Raw genomic sequence first — 19323 nt, forward strand, 5'->3', positions numbered from 1 at the left:
CACGCGCACACACACACACACACACACACACACACACACACACACACACACACACACACACACACACACACACACACACACACACACACACACACACCAAACACCTGTACTCACTCTCTGGCATCTTGTTCCCCCTTTCCTCCACACAAACACTGCACACACACACATACACCTGCCGGCCCACACCCAACCCACAGACACCTTCCCCCTCCCTTCTCCCCTTCTGCCTATGCGCAATGCTAGCTATGCCTCTCTCTCTCTGTCTCTCCTCCCCCCTCCCCCTCCCCCCCTCTCTCTCGTGGGTGTGTGTAAGTCTCCTCTGTCTCCTCTGTCCCCCCCCCCCCCTCCCCTCCTGCAGGGTACGGCCTGCTGCAGGAGGAGCTGCTGTCCCCAGCCTCCCTGCAGTACAGCCTGCCCTCGCCGCTGGGCGTGGAGCCCTACTGGCGGGAGGTGACCATGACGGGCGGGCTGGGCGCGCCCATCGCCGCCACCGAGGAGGACGCCATGCTGGAGATGATGTCGGACGTGCAGGTGCTGTGGCCGGCGGGCATCAGCCCCTCGCTGGTGACGGTGGAGGACTCGTCGCTGGAGGGCGGCAGCAGCCGCGCGGACGACTCGGAGGCCAACACGCTCAGCCTGCCGTGCAGCAGCCTCGGCCGGCCCAGCTCCGGCGCCAGCGGGGCCTCGGGCTCCATCATGGAGCTGGAGGAGGAGGAGGAAGAGGAGGATGACGACGGAGGTGGAGGTGGCTTCATGGCGGGGGAGGACGGCGGCGGTGGTGGCGAGGGGGACACGGGCACGCTGCGGCGCGACACGATGCCCGTGCTGCCGGGCTCCTCGGCCGAGCTGGTGGCGCCCGTGGCTACCAGGGCCGGCGGGCTGGGCATGGGCATGGGCATGGGCATGGGAGGAGCAGGAGCAGGAGCGGGGGCCGTGCCCAAGGTCAACTTCAACGGGCAGGTCGTGCTGGGTCAGAGGTCAGAGGGTAGGAGGGCGGAGGCGCTGGCGGGCAGTGGCATGACGATGGGGGGAGTGAGAGGAGTAGGAGGAGGAGTTGGAGTTGGAGGAGCAGGAGGAGTTGGAGCGCGATTAGGGATGCGTTCAGAGGAAAAGCTCTCTCTCGTTACAGGCCAGCAGATGTACGCCCAGCTGTATGACAAGACGGGACTGAGCCGGATGAATGAGCACAATGGAGACAGGTCAGACTCTGGCGCATTCTGATGATGTCACACTGTACCGTAGTTAGAAAATATCAAACTTAATTTCATTGTTATCTATCTATCTATCTATCTATCTATCTATCTATCTATCTATCTATCTATCTATCTATCTATCTATCTATCTATCTATCTATCTATCTATCTATCTATCTCTATTTGATAATGTCATGGTTGTCCCTTGTGGTTGTGAAATGTCTAATTATTTTTTGTGTCTATCCATCTATCCATATCCTATCTATATCTCTTTGATTATGTCATAGTTGTGCCATGTGGTCGTCAAGCATCAAGCAAGCTAATTTCATTTGTCTTTCTTTCTTTGAGTCTGTCTTTCTTTGTTGAGTCTGTCTTTCTTTCTTTCTTCCTATCTATCTATCTATCTATCTATCTATCTATCTATCTATCTATCTATCTATCTATCTATCTATCTATCTATCTATCTATCTATCTATCTATCTATCTTTGGGTTTGGTTTTCTGTCGGTTGGTGCACCAGTTTGTCTCACCTATTTACCTCTCTGTCTAACTCCCTGTCACCTATCTGCCTGTCTTGTGTTCGTCTTTGCCTCTTGTCTGTATGCATGTATTGCATGTATGTCTGTGACTCTCACGTGGCCAGGCTGAGCAGTGGTGCCTTTCAGCCTTACATGATGTCAACATCACCCCGCGACCACAGCCAGTCGCGCGTGTCGCAGGAGGCCCTTCTGACGCCAGTGTGCGACACGGGCCACTCGGAGGTGCTACGAGGTCGACTGCTGGGCACGCAACCCTTTGAGAAGGGCCTGGGCTTCTCCCACCACCAGCAGGAGGAGATGCACTCTTGGGAGCACGACCGGCGGAAGGTGCGAACACAACACAACAGAACAGAACAGAAACCGCCATGTCTTATACTTAAGTACTGCAAGAAGACGTATTTTAAAAATACTTCTGAAGTATTTTTACTTATGAAAGTAAAAGTACAAAAGCCCCTGCTTTGTAAGTTTAGCCTAATGGTAAACTTTATAATAGAATAGCCCATGCATCATTCTCATAAAGGTAAAGGGTTCTCACTTACAGTATTTCTCAATTGGTTTTGTACATTTCTCGAATCTCTCTCGCAATTTGCAAAACATAATATTCATTCTCAAAACAGCTTTAACAAATGGCAAAACACGGTGGATAACCTGCAAAACCGAGTCTCTTGCTCAAAACCCTTATTTGTCTTTGAAAAACCCACTTTTTGTGTCAATGAACGTATCAGCGCCAGCAGAATGTTTAGTCATTGTGTCATAGTGTATGGACAAGCTAGTCAAATCAATTTCTCATGTTGTCAATTGAATAGTACACTCTTGAGGATCTTTTCTGAAGCGAAATGTTGTTCAGATTGGATGGGAAATGTAAATTCAGTTTTATATTACATTGATCAGATAAGATTGAGATAGTTTCATGCATTCAGTGACAAAGCTTTTTGAGTGATATGACAAAAGCAATTGATAATGTACGAAATCACTGAGAATTGTAGACAGCCATGGCATGGTGGACGAGAGTATTTGCTATATGCCGAAAAAAATGAGAAACTGATTTGACCATGTGCACAGGTAACACCAGGAAGTCACAATTGAACAAAGACTTTTGAGAATCATTATTCTGTTGTGAGAAATGTACAAAACCAATTGAGAAAAACTGTAAACAGGTTAACCACTGCTTCCAGTTTAACTGTTTAAACAGTTTAAACTTCTTACTTCAGTGTACATAAAAATGTATTGGAGTACAAGTACTAAATTCATTGTTAATATGTAGTGAAGTAACAGTGGAAGTAAGAGGAAAAATAACGTTTTTGGTGATGTCTCTAAACATTGTCAATATGCCATGATCATTTGTGAGAGTTCATGTCAAGTCAGAGAGGGTTGATGGAGATATGTTGCACAATCTTATATTGTTCGTTTACTTCTGGGTTGTATGTGTAACTGAGGTCACCCTGAGCAGTCTGCCACCCAGGGCTCAAGGCATGGGAGGCAGATGCGGACAAGTGAGCTAAGCAGTCAGGCTGCTGGCTTCGTCACCAGTGCATCTACTGAATAAGGCTTCCAGAGGGAGGTTTAGTAACGTTCTACCCCTGAGCTCAATGAGTTGGCATCAGATACATATGCAGGTGCAGAGATGTATAAAGTAGAACTAGAAGTAAATTCATGATGTAAGTACAACACTAGCACGTGATATTACTTAGTTGTTACCTAATGAAAAAATCCACTTTTCTTTTACTTCTACTTTATGCACCTCTGTGCAGGTGTGTGTGAGTGTCTCTCGGGTTGAACATCAGGTGCAACGTGCCAAATACTTTATGATGGTAGGTATTGCTACATGCAGGACCGTATTAAGACATTGTGGTGCCCCCGGCCACTACACCTCGCAGGTGCCCCCTTTATGAACTATATTTGTAAAGTTTATGTCATCTGGTGACCCGTAACTGGCTGTAAATGGTTGGTGCCCCTGAGCACTGTGCTGCAGGCCCTTATGGATAATCCCGCCCTGGCTACATGGGCACAGATATGGCTTTCAGGCCGACCAGAACGGAGCCGGTGTCGGTGCTCGCACCAGTTACGTTCGGCACTATAGTGTTTGTCTGCGAACCGCCAGTGTTCATACCGGGCTCTGAACTTTTTCCGCACGTGACTGTGTTACCCGGATGAACCTGCTGACGACCACGCTGTCGTCACGGTTCGCAGAGAAAAACCTAGTATTTTGCGGTTCGCATTGCGAACCAATTTTCCGGTTCGCGAACGCAAATATCTGTGGCGTGAACACGACGGTCGGTTCGCGATTAGGTGCTGGAACGGGCTCCAGCACGGTTCTCAGTCGGCCTGAATGCGCTAAGAGTGGAGATCTGGTCTAGCTTCAGAGCTGCATGCAGATACAGTATGATTTATGTCTCTTCACTTCTAGGTTTTCCTTGTACCAGGAAGTCCGTCATGCACTCTGTGTGTTCCTTCTCCTTGTATGATTGTGAATGCAGAAAGTGGCTTGTTTTTGATGAAACTTGATATTTTTCCCAGCTTTGCTTACTCTAGGATGAATTGTATATAACTCTGTCATGACTAATGTATTTTTGCCAATTCTTATTATTGGTTCTTCTTGGAATTTAGAGTTTATTTTGCTGATTCTTTTTTTTGTTGGTTCTTCTTGGGATTCTGCTGCACACACACAGAGAGAAGAAGGCGTGGACTTCCCCGATGAGCCCGAATTCATGGACGAACATGAAACCGTGGTTGTAAAGGTATGTAAGGGCTTTCAGTAGGGCTGTAACGATACACTGAACTCACGATTCGGTTGGTGCCACGATTTTTGACCTACGAGAACACTGAACCACTCATAAACCGAATGGAGGGAAACCCAAAAACACACACGCACTCACACACACACACAAAAACCTTCATGATTTCACCTTCAGAGGTCACTGATAAAAACACAAATGAACACTCTCAAGTCTTTTCCCCTCCTCCTCCTCCTCCTCGTGCTCCTACTCATCCTGTCTTTCTGCCCCTAACCCCCTTCCTTCCTCCCTCCCTCCCTCCCTCCTTCTCTTCCCTCTCTCCCTGGCTCCCTCCTAGCTGGGTGTGGATATGACGAGAGAGATTCAGACAGTGAGGCGCACCAGTCTGCGGAGATTAAAGCACTGAAACTAACACACACAGTCCTGAAGGTACACTTCAACCAATAGAGTCTAGTACCTAGAGCCTTAGAGCACATGTAGCAGACACCAAAGCCCTCTATCAAGCACTCGGTGCTTAGAGGAGAGAAGAACTTTGCTAGCCGCACATTTGCTTTCATGAGCTCCCATTCAACACAGATCCTTTTTTGCGTTATTGCTTTGAAGCTTAAGTTAGATATTACGCACTCGCCACGCAACCCACCCCAATGCTGCGCCCCTCCTCCTCCTCCTACCCCCTTGCCCAAAAAACAAACATCCAAACTGATTTTGGATGGTGGCTGCTGTTGCCGCTTCAGTGGCTTGCTGAAGGCAACGTGCGTGGGAGCCAGGATCTTGTGAGCACTTGTGTGCACGCCTCTGCTCATGCATCCTGTTCATGACATCAGCCAGGCAAATGCCAAGCCTAGCAAAACAACTTCATTTACAGTTTTTCCTTAACTCCTAAGGCAGCTTTTGATACGCTTGAGGGCATGAACTTTGAACTCTGAACTTTAGCGAATCCCTTTTGTCTATTGTCTATTGTCCCCATCACCACAGGGTCGGACACCCACTGCCAAACCATCAGCCACCACCAACACACCACCGGGAGATAGGACGAAACAGGCGGAGAAGAAGAGACGAGGGGATGGCAAGAGTCCCAAATGACAAGACAAGAACGTACTCCACACAGACACACAGGCAGCCACATCACCGCCATTATCGACCACTTCATGAGAGAAGAGGGCAAAATGTGGAGGACATCTAACTGTAGTTTTGTAAACATTTTTAAAAACAACCGAACAATTACAACAGAACTTTAAAAAAAGGTCACCACCAACAACTACAAAAAAACCCCAAATAGTATAGGGCATGAATTTCTTTTTTTATATAAAAATGTGAAGGAAAAACAAAAAAAGCAAACAAGTGCTTCCTGTCAACTGTATACGCATGATTGACTGCTGGTGCATGACCTATGACCTGTCATTATCTAAGAAAAAAGAAACTAACAAAAAAAATGTACTAAGGAGGCCGTCCCAGGATTTGCTTTTGGGGGGGTTGCTGAACTCATCATGGACCTATTACTGCAAACCGAAGGTGTTTTCATTGAAAAGGGGAGACTTTAAACTTAATCGCTCCAAAAAATGCAACAGTTCTTTTTTTTCTTCAAAGGCAACCAATGTAGTCAAAACTGAGCCAGTTGATATTCTAAGTCCTCATCATGCAGACCCTTTTATCTTGTAATTATGTGGTATATGCACTCTATGGTCTATGTAACTGTGTGTCTGATGTGTGTGCGTGAATGTGTGTGTGTGTGTGTGTTTGTGTGCGTGAGGGGGAGATTGAGCGTGTGTGTGTGTGGGCGTCTGTGTGGAAGGGAGAGAGAAACAAAGGCATAGAAAGAAACAGAGCTACGGTGTGGGTGTGCATGTTTGTATGTGTACTTGCTTTTTCGCTTCGCACTGAAACTTTTTTTAAAGTGGTCCATGTTTTTTTGTGACTATGTCAAGATGTTTTTCGGTGTGGGGAACGAGGAATAAGTTTATGTGCTTCTCTGCTTTCTCAATGTGCGTGTGCGTGTCTGAGTGTGCTTGCATGTGCGACGTGTGTCTGCATTTCTATGGGCCTCGTTCTGTTTCCCTTTGTGTAAAGAAAACCTATAAATTGTATTGTTTGTGTTTTTGCTTCTGTTTTTTTCCTGCTATTTGTACAGACTTTTATTTTTGGAAATCTATTTAAAATACTGTATGTATGTATGGATGAAATGGAAGCTTTGTCCCTCCTCTGAGTAGAACACATGCTGCTGAATGCTATACATAGATATAGACGACTAGATGTCTCGATCAGCCTTTTCACATGGCCAGCATTGGGCAGAGCCATCTTGGTACAGGCTTCCTATGTTTTTCACACTACCTGCAAAAATGGTGTTTTACCGCCGCCTACAGGATAATGTGCATATCGCCTCAGTGATGGTAACATTACTGCTGAACAAACATGGCTGCGATCAGACTGAGCCAGCCGTGCTAATACAAAGGGATGGTCAACACGGTATCTAGAGGTCTATATCTATGTGAGTGCTGTAGTCTGGGGGTGCTAGTGCTAATACAGCAACACCCCTGAAAGGAAGGGGGGAGAGACACTCTCTCCTCAGCCCCGCTCTGTGACTCTCTGTCCTCGTCCCATCTGTGTCACACACTTGTAGCAACTTTTCGTTCTCCCTTTTCGTTTCACGGCACCTCTCACGGCTGCTTTGGCTACGCTTACCTGGCGAAAGGTTAGGCAGCGATAGCCGATCTGGCTTCAAAACCTGCACTGCAATACAAGATGTTGCAGCAGTTCATCAATTTAGCCAAGTCTAATCAGCACAATTCTCGGCAAGCTACAGCAGCTAATTAGTGAAATCTGTCCTCCCTGCATAAGAAGAGCCAGGTGTTTTGGAATTCGTGTTGGACTTGTAGGTTATGAAAACACATTGTCTATCGCAAAGGTCATGTCAGGTGCTTAGACCTACTATTTCGTTGCAGAGAAGCTAGGCTAGCTCCCAGCCCAGGTGCACTACCAAAGAATCTAGGGTAGGCCTAGTGCTCTAGAATCTTTATCAACCCAGAAACGTCCAAGCACTTAGCAACATATCCCACTTATCTGGACAGCAATTTTCTCTGTGCTACTCGAACATAAAATATGTGAAAATTTCACTGTAGGCCAGAAGACTTAGAAGTTGGTAGGTTGTTAACTTCAAATTTCTCTTGGCTTAACAAAACATTGAAAAAGACAAAATCGAGGTGTGTTAGAAACCACTGCCATGTTGCAGATAACCTACAGAATCTAAATTCATGAGAAATCTTCTAGACCTTGTTTGGCAAGTGAAGTAGTTCATTCACTTCCTTTACAACAGGAGTAGATATGAGAAAATGGACAGACAGACAGCACTGTGATAGTTCTTAATAAAACTGACCCCTCAACTGTGAGATCACCCCCTCCGTCACCCCTTAGCTTTAACTGCAGTATTAACGTGAGCACAGACATGATACATGCAAATGCACATGCCCACTCTTACCCACTAAATAACAACACAAAAACATAATAACACACACACACACACACACACACACACACACACACACACACACACACACACACACACACACACACACACACACACACACACACACACACACACACACACAGGTAGGTAGAGACAAGAAATATAGCCTACAAACAAATGTATATTATATATTCTGCCAAAGCAATAATCTCAAACCTGAAGTCACAGTGCACTGCATTACCTTATAGATTGTGATCATACATCTGTACCCTATCATGTAGCATTCAGCCTGATATTTATTTATGTATGTATTTATTTATTTATTTATCCATTTATTTATCTGAATTCTGAACATGCTAATGTACCGTCAATCATTATGCAGCAGCTTGTACTTAAAAAGCTATGTAGCCAGCCACCTCATATTATTAGCATACAGCTGTATTTATATTACCATGATCGCTGCTAGCAAGGCCTAGCATTAGCCGTCATTTTTTATTTATTTATATTATTGTCAGGGTGATGGAAGCTTCAAGTTCTCTGTCTGACGTAGCAGTTTGAAGAAGAAATGGATGCTATCGCCACCTGGTAGTCTGTAGTAGCTCAGCTGATGACAGCATCTCCAATCGGGGGAAAGGGGGTCGATACTTGCTTTGATGGAGGTCTTAAGAAGATGCTGAACTGGTAGCAATTTAGCAGGTTCCCATCATCACATTCTTGAAACATTTAGTTTTTTTTTTTTTTCGATGTCATTGTTTATGATGCCGAATGTAGGGTCAGCTGTCTGAACTGAGTGGCAGGCGGCTTGAATGGCAAACGAATGGGCTTGTGAATGACTGCACCTGTAAATGAATGAATGAATGAATGAATGCATCAAAGAAATGAATGAGCTTTATCTTTTTATGAACTAATGGTTCACTTGTGAAGCACACTATTTTTTCATTATGAAGCACTCGATCATTCACAAGTGTACACACTTTTTTTAAAACGATTCTCTCACTCAGGTTTTAGTTTATCCAAACAAATGACTGAATGGCAAGATTTACGATATCTCCTGAGAAAAGCTCACGCATGTAGAGGCTCAGAGGAAAGAGTCATTGTAGACCACTGGGTCTGATCTCACCCCCATCTTAGTGAGGAGCTAGGGGTGAAAGGATCTTGCAACAGATTTTTGTATGTCTCTTCTTGCAAGTTGCTGTCCAGAAAGCCGGGCGATATGGAACTGTGTGTGTGTGTGTGTGTGTGTGTGTGTGTGTGTGTGTGTGTGTGTGTGTGTGTGTGTGTGTGTGTGTGTGTGTGTGTGTGTGTGTGTGTGTGTGTGTGTGTGTGTGTGTGTGCGTGTGTTTGTGTGTGTGCGTGCATGTGTGTGTAAGGGGAGAAGAGAGATCTCTGTGTGGTTGGATGGGGGTGGAGGACAGAGTGTCTTTTATAAAGCACCGTGGGAGCTTGGGGTGGTGGGGATGTCAGGACAATGAGATGATTATGTATTTAAAAAATGAAAATATATGAGTTTTATGTACAATGTTAACTGTTGCAAAAAATAGAGTTCAACTATACTCCTTTAGAATGGATAAAATGACAATATTAAACGCAATATCATATTACTCTGTACTAAGGAATGCAACTGCGCACATGCACAGAAAAAAGATGTTTTTAATAAAGACTATATGTATAAATAATATGAAAAATATATTTAATTAGAATGCTATGCACCCTTGTTAGAGTTCTGGATGTACTTTCAGCATATTAGTTCTACTAGAAGAAAAATTGCCCATAACATGGAGAATGTAGAGGCTTTGTAGCTATTGGATCTTGTTTTCTTTTTTTATTCTTATTGTCATGATGAGAGGTAAAAACAAACATGAAAATGTATACAAGCCTTTGGATCAGACTCATTCTGACATGAAAATATGTATAGACCATGTACCCTGCACACCAGCTCAACCCATTTACAGTAATTAATAAAGAAAGATGTGACATATATAGAATGTGTGTGTGTGTGTGTGTGTGTGTGTGTGTGTGTGTGTGTGTGTGTGTGTGTGTGTGTGTGTGTGTGTGTGTGTGTGTGTGTGTGTGTGTGTGTGTGTGTGTGTGCGCGCGCGTCCTATAATTTTTGGATGGCCTGTTGTAGCCTATAGGATTTTTTTGTTTGTTTCATTTTGTTTGTATCATTACTGTCATTGCAGAGACATTTTTTCTTGAATAAGACAGCAAGCTTAACAAATATCACTGCATTATTCAAAACTAATCATCCAGCTATGTGAAGTATTCAAAGGCCTAGAACTATAATGGTGCCTGGTTGCCCAGCTTTTGTTGTTGTTGTTGAATGTATGTGCACAAACAATGATGCTGTTCCTTGGTTGACCACTGGGGGCGACAATCTTTCTGTCGTTTTAAATAGCCTGTGCTGCAACTGCGGTCGATGAGAGCGAGGTGTGTGTGAGTGAAGAAGTGTGAGTGGAAAGCGTGCTCTGAAAAGGGTCAACTGGCGTGAGTGTATGAGTGAATGCATAATTTGTCGTATAAGGTAGATTAGAGTTCTATTTTGTTACATGTCCTTATCTTCCATCCCAGTGTTATTTGCTCATTGTACAGTCGAGTTTCTTGAACAGAATCTCGTGGCAGCTTCCAGTTAGCAAACAGCCTCAGTTAAATTACGGGTGCCAACATTGTTCCAGATTTCAGCAGTTTCTTGTAAAGAGTCCTTGACAGTTTGTAGACATGTCCGTGAGCAGCCAGAAGACCACCACCAGCCGTGCCATTCCGGCCACCAGACGAGTGACCATCAACGATGCGGCCCATATGCCACATGATTACTCCACTACGCCTGGAGGGACTCTGTTTAGCACAACGCCAGGAGGTAAATAAATCTTTATTAACCGTGCAATTGTCACACCCACTACTTCTTATTCAAGTGTGATCGCAGGCTTTCACCACTGAGGTAGTTATATGCTTGCCAACAAATGTCATTCTATTGCACGGTAGAAATGCCCAATGTTGCTTTTTGTTGATGTGCTTCTTGCCCCAGGCTATTGTGCCTTGCATGCTAACGTGCTACCACTCTGCACATGCACATGCTACGGTCAAAGAGATTACGAATCTGGTGCATAGCTTAGCATAGCTTTTGGGCTAGTGTTAGCACAGCTTCAAACTGGTGGCTACAACATCCCAGTTAGCAGCCAGGACTGGGGGCCTACCGTTTTAGCCACGTTAGCCTTGCATCACACGTGCTTAAACTACACCTAAGAAATGCCATCGGTATTTTATTTGGATTGTGTAAACGGGTAAAACATGCTATGTAAACATCTGCATTGGGTTGACCACTAAATTTGCAGAAATGTCAGTGCGGTATGCACGCCTGCGCAAGTGTCAAACACGAGGTTTTTCAACGTAAACAAGTGCCCGTTGATGCTAGTGCATCCCTAGTCAAAAACTTTACGTCTACACTTCTTCGCAACACGCAGAGCTGCAGAGGGAGGGATACGCTACTGGAGAAATGGAGCACCCAGGGCGCATGGTGAACATACTCGGGCTGTTGTTTTTCAAGAAACATGTGACCAGCCCGTTAGTGTAAACAAGGAACTGCCCAGCGCTTGCTCAATAGAAATGCCACCTTGTTTACTTGAGAGAGGGTGGTGATAAACGTTAGAATGACGTCCACTCAACGTTAGGCCGATGTCTCACTGCCTCCACTAGGTTATACACAAGACATATTATGCAACATTATGATCTAAATGACCATAAAGTAACTGATGTGTAAGTAACCCCTATGAAAATACCATGAGGAGACCGTTAACTGTTGCAGGAAGCCAAGCCATCTCCTCGTGCAAGCATGTGACACGTTGTCAGAAGAACATCTTCCCTTCAGCTTTTTGTAATGTCCTGTAACAACATTGGAACTGTTTCGCTGAAGTGTTGGCTTTTTACTAAGATCACGTGTAGGGGCCTACATGTTTGTGTCATGAATCTCATAGACTACTTTGATGCACTTCAGCTATTTTCATCCTTTTTCTTTTTTAAAACATGACCTTCATATACACTACTATTTATAACTTTCGTGTGTGAGTTAGTTGTGCTCCAGTTGGCTGGTGAAGAGGATCTGCCTTACACAGATACCATTGGTGTCAGCATGGACTCATGTTTCATATACCGCTTTGCAATGACATTGTTCCTCTTTCTGAAAATGTATATCTGAGGCGTAAGTGAGAATTGATCCCATAGCTACACTAAAAAAGACAAGACTGCCGAGGACATGATGGCACAACAGCAGCACAGTGCTGACTTTAACCTTTAAGAGTGTGGGTTTTTGAGCATTCTATAAAAAGAATGCGTTCTATAACAATGCAAGATTCTACAATTCCATATTTTATTGAATGACGCCCAGAATTCTATAGAACTTTCACTGCCCGAACATTCCCGTCACACCGGTGTGACGGTACACTCTTAAAGGTTTTAAACATCTGTACAGTCTCATCTGGAATTCTGAAGCTTTTAGCCTTGCCAAGTAAACTGCAGTCAGGCTTGCATTGACAGAATTTTAGTTAGTTTTTTGTCAGTTATTATCGGCCCAGCTTTGTTTTTAAAAATTAGAGTGCTTGCTAAGATACGTTATTTGCAGAATAGGGAGCAAGGATTTAACCTTTTTTATGGGAATGGTGTCAGTGAATTTCCAGCTGGTCTGATAGCGAGCCTGATAACCGCTCCTCTCTTGTCCTTCTCCTCTCCCTTCACCTCCCACGTAAGGCCTATCCTTACCTCCTCCTCCTCCTCTTAACTAGTGATAAGATACTGCATGGTCAGAGCAGTGAAAAATAAATGTGTGAAGGTGACACATCCTCTAATCATTTTGCCCCAAAACAAACAAAACCATGATAACAAAAAATAAACAGATCAGACTTGTCAAGGTTAGAAAATGAAAGTGGAGAATTTGCGCACAACAGGTGCAGGGTAGAAAGTTCCACAGAGGATTAAAAAGAAGTAACCCCTGCGCATGAGCAAAAACGTTAGGGGAGCAGGAGTGGCAGTGTGCGGATCATTTCTTACTTTATTATCTAAGGTTATAAAAGGAAACAAAGTGAGGGTGCCAGCTTTAAGGTGAAGGAAATCAAGCTGTTTGAGGCGTGCCCGGGCATGCCAACATAGTCTGGCACAGTGCCAGCCCTGAGAGACTTATCATTGGCTTTTATGTATATACCTGATTTTGTTTACAGATCTTAGAGCTACAATTATGCACATCAACTATTAAGAGTTCGGATGCGAAATCCTCTAAATGTCATCATAAAAATCTCCACAAACTCATTTTAAAGTAGCATTTTCTCCTAGTTATATTGACCAAAAAGACACTTAAATGTTAACAAGTACACCACGTCAAGCTGGACAAAACAAGATGGAGTGATTTTTTTTTTAGGGGACAAAATACAACTGAACATCTGAATATTTAATATCTGAATGTTTACATAATGGGGTCCTTGGCTTGTAATCATGTGAAAAGGGATGCAGTTCATCTGCAACGGGGTCTGCCAGGGCAGTCATGACATCATTTTAGTTGGTTGTATTTTGTAGAGGACAACATGAGCTGATCCATAATCCTAAAACAAAAATGTGCAAGTAATAAAGGGCCAGATTTATGAACAAAAAAAATGAAACAAGTTCTTAGTAAGTCATTATACCTGTTCTTCCCTGAAGCTATTAGTTGTGGAAAGTGAATTGCAGATTTGCTCAAAACTTAAGAGATCCATCCGACCCACGGCCACTGTTTTGTCCCCTTCGGCCCTTTTTACTAACGTTCCGTTTCCATGGCAACCTTTTCTCGTGTTCCAGGAACGCGCATCATCTACGACCGCAAGTTCCTCCTGGACTGCCGCAGTTCCCCGCTGGCCCGCACGCCCCCCTGCTGCCTCCCTGACATTCCAGGGGTGACCAGCCCCGCCAGCGGCAACAGCGACTCGGCCAACGCTCAGCCGGCCCTCAACAACAACCACCATAGCCAGCCTGCCGAGAAGGGTGCAGGTGAGTCCAGGGTTGGTGTGGAGGGTGGGAGGCACCCCGCTGAGAAGGGTGGAGGTGAAGTCGGGGGTGAGGGGTGAGGGCAACTGCCAGGTGCCTGCTTTCCATTTGTTTATGATGACTGTGCTTACTAGTTGCCATGGTAACAAAGGTTATTTATTATTTGCTATTTGTGGTGGTGGTGGTGGTAGACCCAGTATTATGCTTTTCAAAAGTCAAAATTGCCAAAATGCCATGTTTGTCTGAACCTCTACCGGCTTAGCTACTTTTAAAACGCAAAGCTGGATTTCATTGTGGGATTGCTGAACGTTTCCGTTTTGTTTTCATTACTTTTTGAAGGGGAGGATGCCCAGTTTGAGATGGACATCTAAATTCGCATTGGCGCCCCAGGTCAACAGGGGGGTGATGATCGAGGAGCCCCTTTTATCTTCCCTCCCGATTGAGAAGATGACTTTTCCAGAAGACACCAACTCAGACCAGGGGGGGTAGCGGCGGGGAGCCTCTTTCTCCCATCCCATCCCATCCATCTTGATAACCCCAGTGTTAAAACACTGCTGTGCCTAAATGCTGTATCACTATTGCTGCGCACCAGAGGTGTCCGGCCAGTTTCAGTGTCATCACTGACACGTGTCTTTTGTCAACAAATACTTCTGCTGTTGATGTCCAACATGTGCTCCAAGTGCATTGTTTTCTTACTTGTTGACTTAACCAGCTGAGGCCATTTGGAATGTTGCAGAGGTCATTGACACTGTATGGGCTGACCTTCTGTGTAAGGTAGTCAAGCGTTGTACAGAATTTTCTGGAAGCTCTGTATTCCAACCAAGCGCCATCACCTAAAAAGTGCAGGGGATTTTTGTTGTTGTTTGAAAGTGGCCTTGGTTTTTCAGAGTTTTCACAGAGGGCCCTCCCTTATGACTGGGAAGCAATGCCTTTTGTATTATTAATAATAATAATGATGATGAAAATCTGAATATTTCTGTTCTTTTGGAAAGCGTTTTTTCACAATGTCATTCATGAGAATGTAATGTCTTTATTTTTTATTTGTAAGATGCGGTGAATCTCTGCACTCTGGGAAAGACACCTTGCTGATAAAGTGAAGTTAAAAAAAAGCACTCAAATAAATAAAAAACAATCTAACGTCACTGTCTGCTCTGTACAGTAAATGCCATACCAATACTTTCCATCAACATAATTTTCGTAAGTGTCTACTGAATACAATGTCGTGCAAAATGGCTGAAGTTGCAATAAGTAAACATGGTGGATATCTCATTCTGGATAAGAGCTCTTCAAATATAGGCCTAGTGCAACCTTTACCACGCGATACTATCAACATGGTCCAGTGCAGAGCAAATTTTCATCACAGTGTGTGGATCTGAATATGCGGACCTTGCTCACTTGCCTGTGACCCCTGACGATGTCACTGACGGCAGAAAATTAATTCAATATCTTGCAAAAGCACAATTCGAATTTCATTTTCATATGTGCAGTCGGGATAGTGAATGAAGAACAGTCCCTCAAAAGTTATTTTGGCGAGGCTGACAGCGGGAAAAAAAAATTTTTCGCTCCATGAGGCGAGGCCACAAGCACAAGTGGAAGACGGGAGTGCGCATATTGGAATTTCTTGGAAATTCTCCATGACTGAGGTACCCTGAGCATAGCCGCCCACTGCACTGCTGCCTTGGGGGCTGCCCCCTGGCATGGGTCACAAACAATGACAATAGGAGATGGAGTTTAGGTGGGGTTTCATTTCACTAAAGTGAATTTACATGGAAGTTGTTCGTCAAACCAAGAGAACACATCACGTAATGGATTTGTAATGAGACCGTTTATTAATTTAGTCATCTATTAATATTTACACTTTTACATACAGACAGGAAAGCCTTATATAAGGAATCAGGATTAGTAGGCTACCATCCCCCCACCAACTGTTCGTGTTGCATCTGCCCAAGTCACCGTGCAGTCCAAAATGTCATTTTCAAGATATAAAAATATGAGGTACTGAGAAAATATTGAATCACAGTAAAAAATAAAAAGCGCTATATTTGTCCATTCCATTGGGGACGACACTCCCTTTTCTTTGCACTGAGTGGGTGAGCGTGAACAGAGCTTAGTTTTAGACAAGTTCGGTTACATTGCCATAATGCTTCAAAACAAATAAGTCTGTTTGTTTAGGATGGCATGGTTAACATGTCCTGAAGTCATAGAACAGTTGAGCGTGCAAACGTAGTTCCACACCATCCATTCCAGCCAAAGGTGCAGTGTTTGTTTTTGTAAAGTGCTATTGCGCCGTATACGTAGACAGATACATGGGATCACTGGCATCCACACTGCTCCACCACCATCCCCTCCAGATTCTTCATGACCATCTCTCCGCTCTCGTAGTACAGCATGGAGAGAGGCCCGAGGCGAGTTGGCACGCAGGACAGGCATGGTACACGGTCCGGGTGGTGCGCCCTCAGCAGACTCTAGGGAAAATAAAGAGAGAGAAGACAGTTATAACAACACGCCAGGTTCATCATGCAAAATAACTGAATTGACAATACTTTTACTACGACTGGTGTGTATGCATTTCAGCATCCTTACCTGAATGTAAGCGTGGTTGGTAGGCAAGAAGGTTTCATCCACTGGGTTTGGGCAGCTTCCCTCGCAGCGATACGCGTTGTAACGCTTTGGATACACAATCCAGTCGCTCCAGCCTATCTGCTCGAAGTCCACCCACATGTCCACCTTTCTGCACCCGGTCTTGGCCGCGCCTTCCGAGGATCCAGATGCCCGCACGCCCCCTGCTGCTTCGCGTCCAATGTCCCGTGGATGATGGTTCCTCTTGCGGCGACGCGCGCCAACGGGCCCGGGTCCCCTCTCCCTTGCGCGGTCAACAGCCACGTACTTTGACTGCTCTGCTGTGTGGATCAGTGTTGGTGCCATGTGGTTGTGCTTGGAGAAGACCACCATCATGACTGTGTCCGCCGTGGAGTGGTGGATGGTTTCCTGCTCGCCATCTTCCCTTTCCTCCAAGGTGTCTACTGGTTCTTCCTGTTGCAGCCAGTACCTGAGCGCGTCTGTCACGTTAAACACTCTCCAGGTAGAATGAAAAGGCCCATCGTTGGGTGTGACTCTGAAACTTGCCAGTTGCAGACGGTCTTGGCACGTCGGTTCCACACAACTGTCGTGGACGTGGTAGATGTCTATTGTCGCAGTCTGGGATTTTGAGAAAGACGGCAGCCGAATGCGCAATTCGGAGCGTTGCACGATGTCACTCATGGAGATGGATGACATGTCAAAAGTTATACTCCACCTCGTGCCTGTTTGAACGCAACCTAAAGATATAGGAAAATAAAGATTGGGGTTTAAAAACAGAATCACACTACAATCTAAGTATTAAGACTGGTAAAACATTGTGCGTAATTTGGATAGTAGTAGAAATTCGTGGGAACACTATTGGATAACCTGGTGTCTGAAGGAATGTGTATTGCTTGGGGAACCCACTACAGGCACCCCTATTTAGCTGAAGGCTATTGTGAAACACCGTCTAGACATATCGAATTACCTATGTAGCCAAAAGCTAATTGGGGAAAATTACTTCTCTAATAAAATTAATTCAAACCGTGATGCCACTACCAAAAGACTAGCCTGGCGACGGCAACAGTCTCCTTTCGCCCAGGCTACCAATAGACTACTATGCAGACCAGACCAAATAAACAATAAATTAGCTCTGACAAATAATTAAAAATAAATTTGAAATGGAAATGTATGCTTACTTTTAGCGACCAAGCTGAGGACGGAGTCGGAGTCGTGAAGGCTGGGGTTGTCACTGTGCATGCCCCTTCGAGTGAGGTCCCGATGGGCCTCCGTTGTCATCAGAGTCCGGTAGAGGTGCATCATGTACAGTGGATATCTGCTTTGCAGTGTAGGATTCAAGTGGTTCCCATTGCTCCCGTGATGAGGCCGTCTGTTTAATCTGTGGAACAAGTGAGATGAATCCGCTGCAACTCCACTGGTCCATACCAAGAGAAGCGCCATGAGGATGCCACAAGCTTCCAGGAAGACGCGATCCATAGTTCCAATGCAAGTGTAATGGTTTAGGAAAACTAAAGCGAGGTCAAGCACTGCTTCTCCCTAGACCTGGTGGAGAGAATGATGCTGCTGAGGCTGTCTGGGCCTGCCTTGTACCATTTATTAAGTACTGGTCCCTTTTGATGGCAACGGTCATTTGGTGGTCTTTTGAAGTGGGTCTTGTGATCCACGCTTTCACAGGAGAGCATGTAAGGTTGCCCTGCATCGAAACTAGGCCATCTTTTGTTGTCCATAGGTGTGAAATCGCTAATACATTGCCCCAAGTATGTGTGTATTGCAAGTCATTTTAACGCAGTGTAAACGATAATATTAGCCAAACAGATTAGTAGTTCCATCCTTCTCATTGATTGTGTGATCTGTTTATAGATGTGTTGGGCATGTTCAGGAAAAACTTCAAGCGTAATGAAATAGTGCGTGCAATATGATTGATAACTTTCTTGAGCCTGGAGACTGGGAGACGTTGCAGCGACAGGTGGGGCGTTATTGTCTTAATGGTTTGTTTTTGGTGGAAACCACTAGTGGATTGCAGTGTTGCAAAGTTGTTTATTCAGTCTGCACATTTCGTGTATTATTTTCCCATGTGTCCATGATACCAAAATATACATTGGATTGCAGTAAAAAAAAAAATGTCGCCCTGTTTCAAGATTACTTTTTAGGCTTCTAAGTGTGATTTATTTATACTATGTACACTGACTTACAGAAAAGTCTTAATCTCGTTATATGTATAATTTATTTTGACAAACCATGCACAAAGCATTGAAAAGTCATTGTCTTCTTTAATGCAAATTAGGTCACAGATCAAGGACGTATCAAACAACATGGGCTTGTATGCCCTTGCAAAGTTGTACATCATCATAAGTCATCAAATAGAGCATCAAACGGAAAAGAAAAAAGACCAAATTGTTCTGATTAAATCCTGTCAGTGTACAGAAATCAGTATTGAGAGTTGGATCAAAGGGAACGTGAAGCCCCACTCGAAACTGTGCATGCAATACTTTTCTGCTTAGAAGGTACTTTACTATAGTCTACTGTACTATACTATATTGTATTATATTACACTATACTATTCTATACTATACTATAGGCCTACTATACTATACTATACTATACTATACTATACTATAGGCCTACTATACTATACTATACTATTCTATACTATACTATAGGCCTACTATACTATACTATACTATTCTATACTATACTATAGGCCTTCTATTCTATACTATACTATATGCCTACTATACTATACTATACTATACTATACTATACTATACTATATGCCTACTATACTATACTATACTATACTATACTATACTATAC

At 44.3% G+C, this 19323-nt stretch overlaps 3 protein-coding genes across 3 annotated transcripts in view; 2 read left to right on the plus strand and 1 right to left on the minus strand.

Moving 5' to 3' along the window:
* ank1b (ankyrin 1, erythrocytic b) overlaps positions 1-5718 on the plus strand; it is a 174607-nt gene extending 168889 nt beyond the window's left edge. Inside the window, exons 40-44 of the mRNA XM_063209998.1 lie at positions 359-778; positions 923-1199; positions 1836-2058; positions 4401-4469; positions 5442-5718. Coding sequence (XP_063066068.1) covers positions 359-778; positions 923-1199; positions 1836-2058; positions 4401-4469; positions 5442-5549 — 1097 coding nt within the window. The 3' untranslated portion in view covers positions 5550-5718. The remainder of the gene's footprint in view (positions 1-358; positions 779-922; positions 1200-1835; positions 2059-4400; positions 4470-5441) is intronic.
* A 4605-nt stretch (positions 5719-10323) lies between these two features.
* On the plus strand, positions 10324-15071 carry eif4ebp1 (eukaryotic translation initiation factor 4E binding protein 1). The gene is made up of 3 exons (XM_063210000.1): positions 10324-10783; positions 13744-13932; positions 14269-15071. Exons 1-3 carry the CDS (start codon positions 10645-10647, stop codon positions 14298-14300), a joined length of 360 nt encoding a protein of 119 aa, XP_063066070.1. The 5' UTR covers positions 10324-10644; the 3' UTR covers positions 14301-15071.
* An 803-nt stretch (positions 15072-15874) lies between these two features.
* ndr1 (nodal-related 1) lies at positions 15875-18414 on the minus strand. The gene is made up of 3 exons (XM_063210001.1): positions 17688-18414; positions 16513-17246; positions 15875-16394 (listed from the first exon to the last, which is right to left on the minus strand). The coding sequence occupies exons 1-3, from the start codon at positions 17983-17985 to the stop codon at positions 16242-16244; spliced, it is 1185 nt and encodes a 394-aa protein (XP_063066071.1). The 5' UTR covers positions 17986-18414; the 3' UTR covers positions 15875-16241.
* Between the last annotated feature and the right edge of the window lie 909 nt (positions 18415-19323).

This window comes from Engraulis encrasicolus, chromosome 11 (assembly GCF_034702125.1).
Source record: "Engraulis encrasicolus isolate BLACKSEA-1 chromosome 11, IST_EnEncr_1.0, whole genome shotgun sequence".
Classification (NCBI taxonomy): Eukaryota; Metazoa; Chordata; class Actinopteri; order Clupeiformes; family Engraulidae; genus Engraulis; species Engraulis encrasicolus.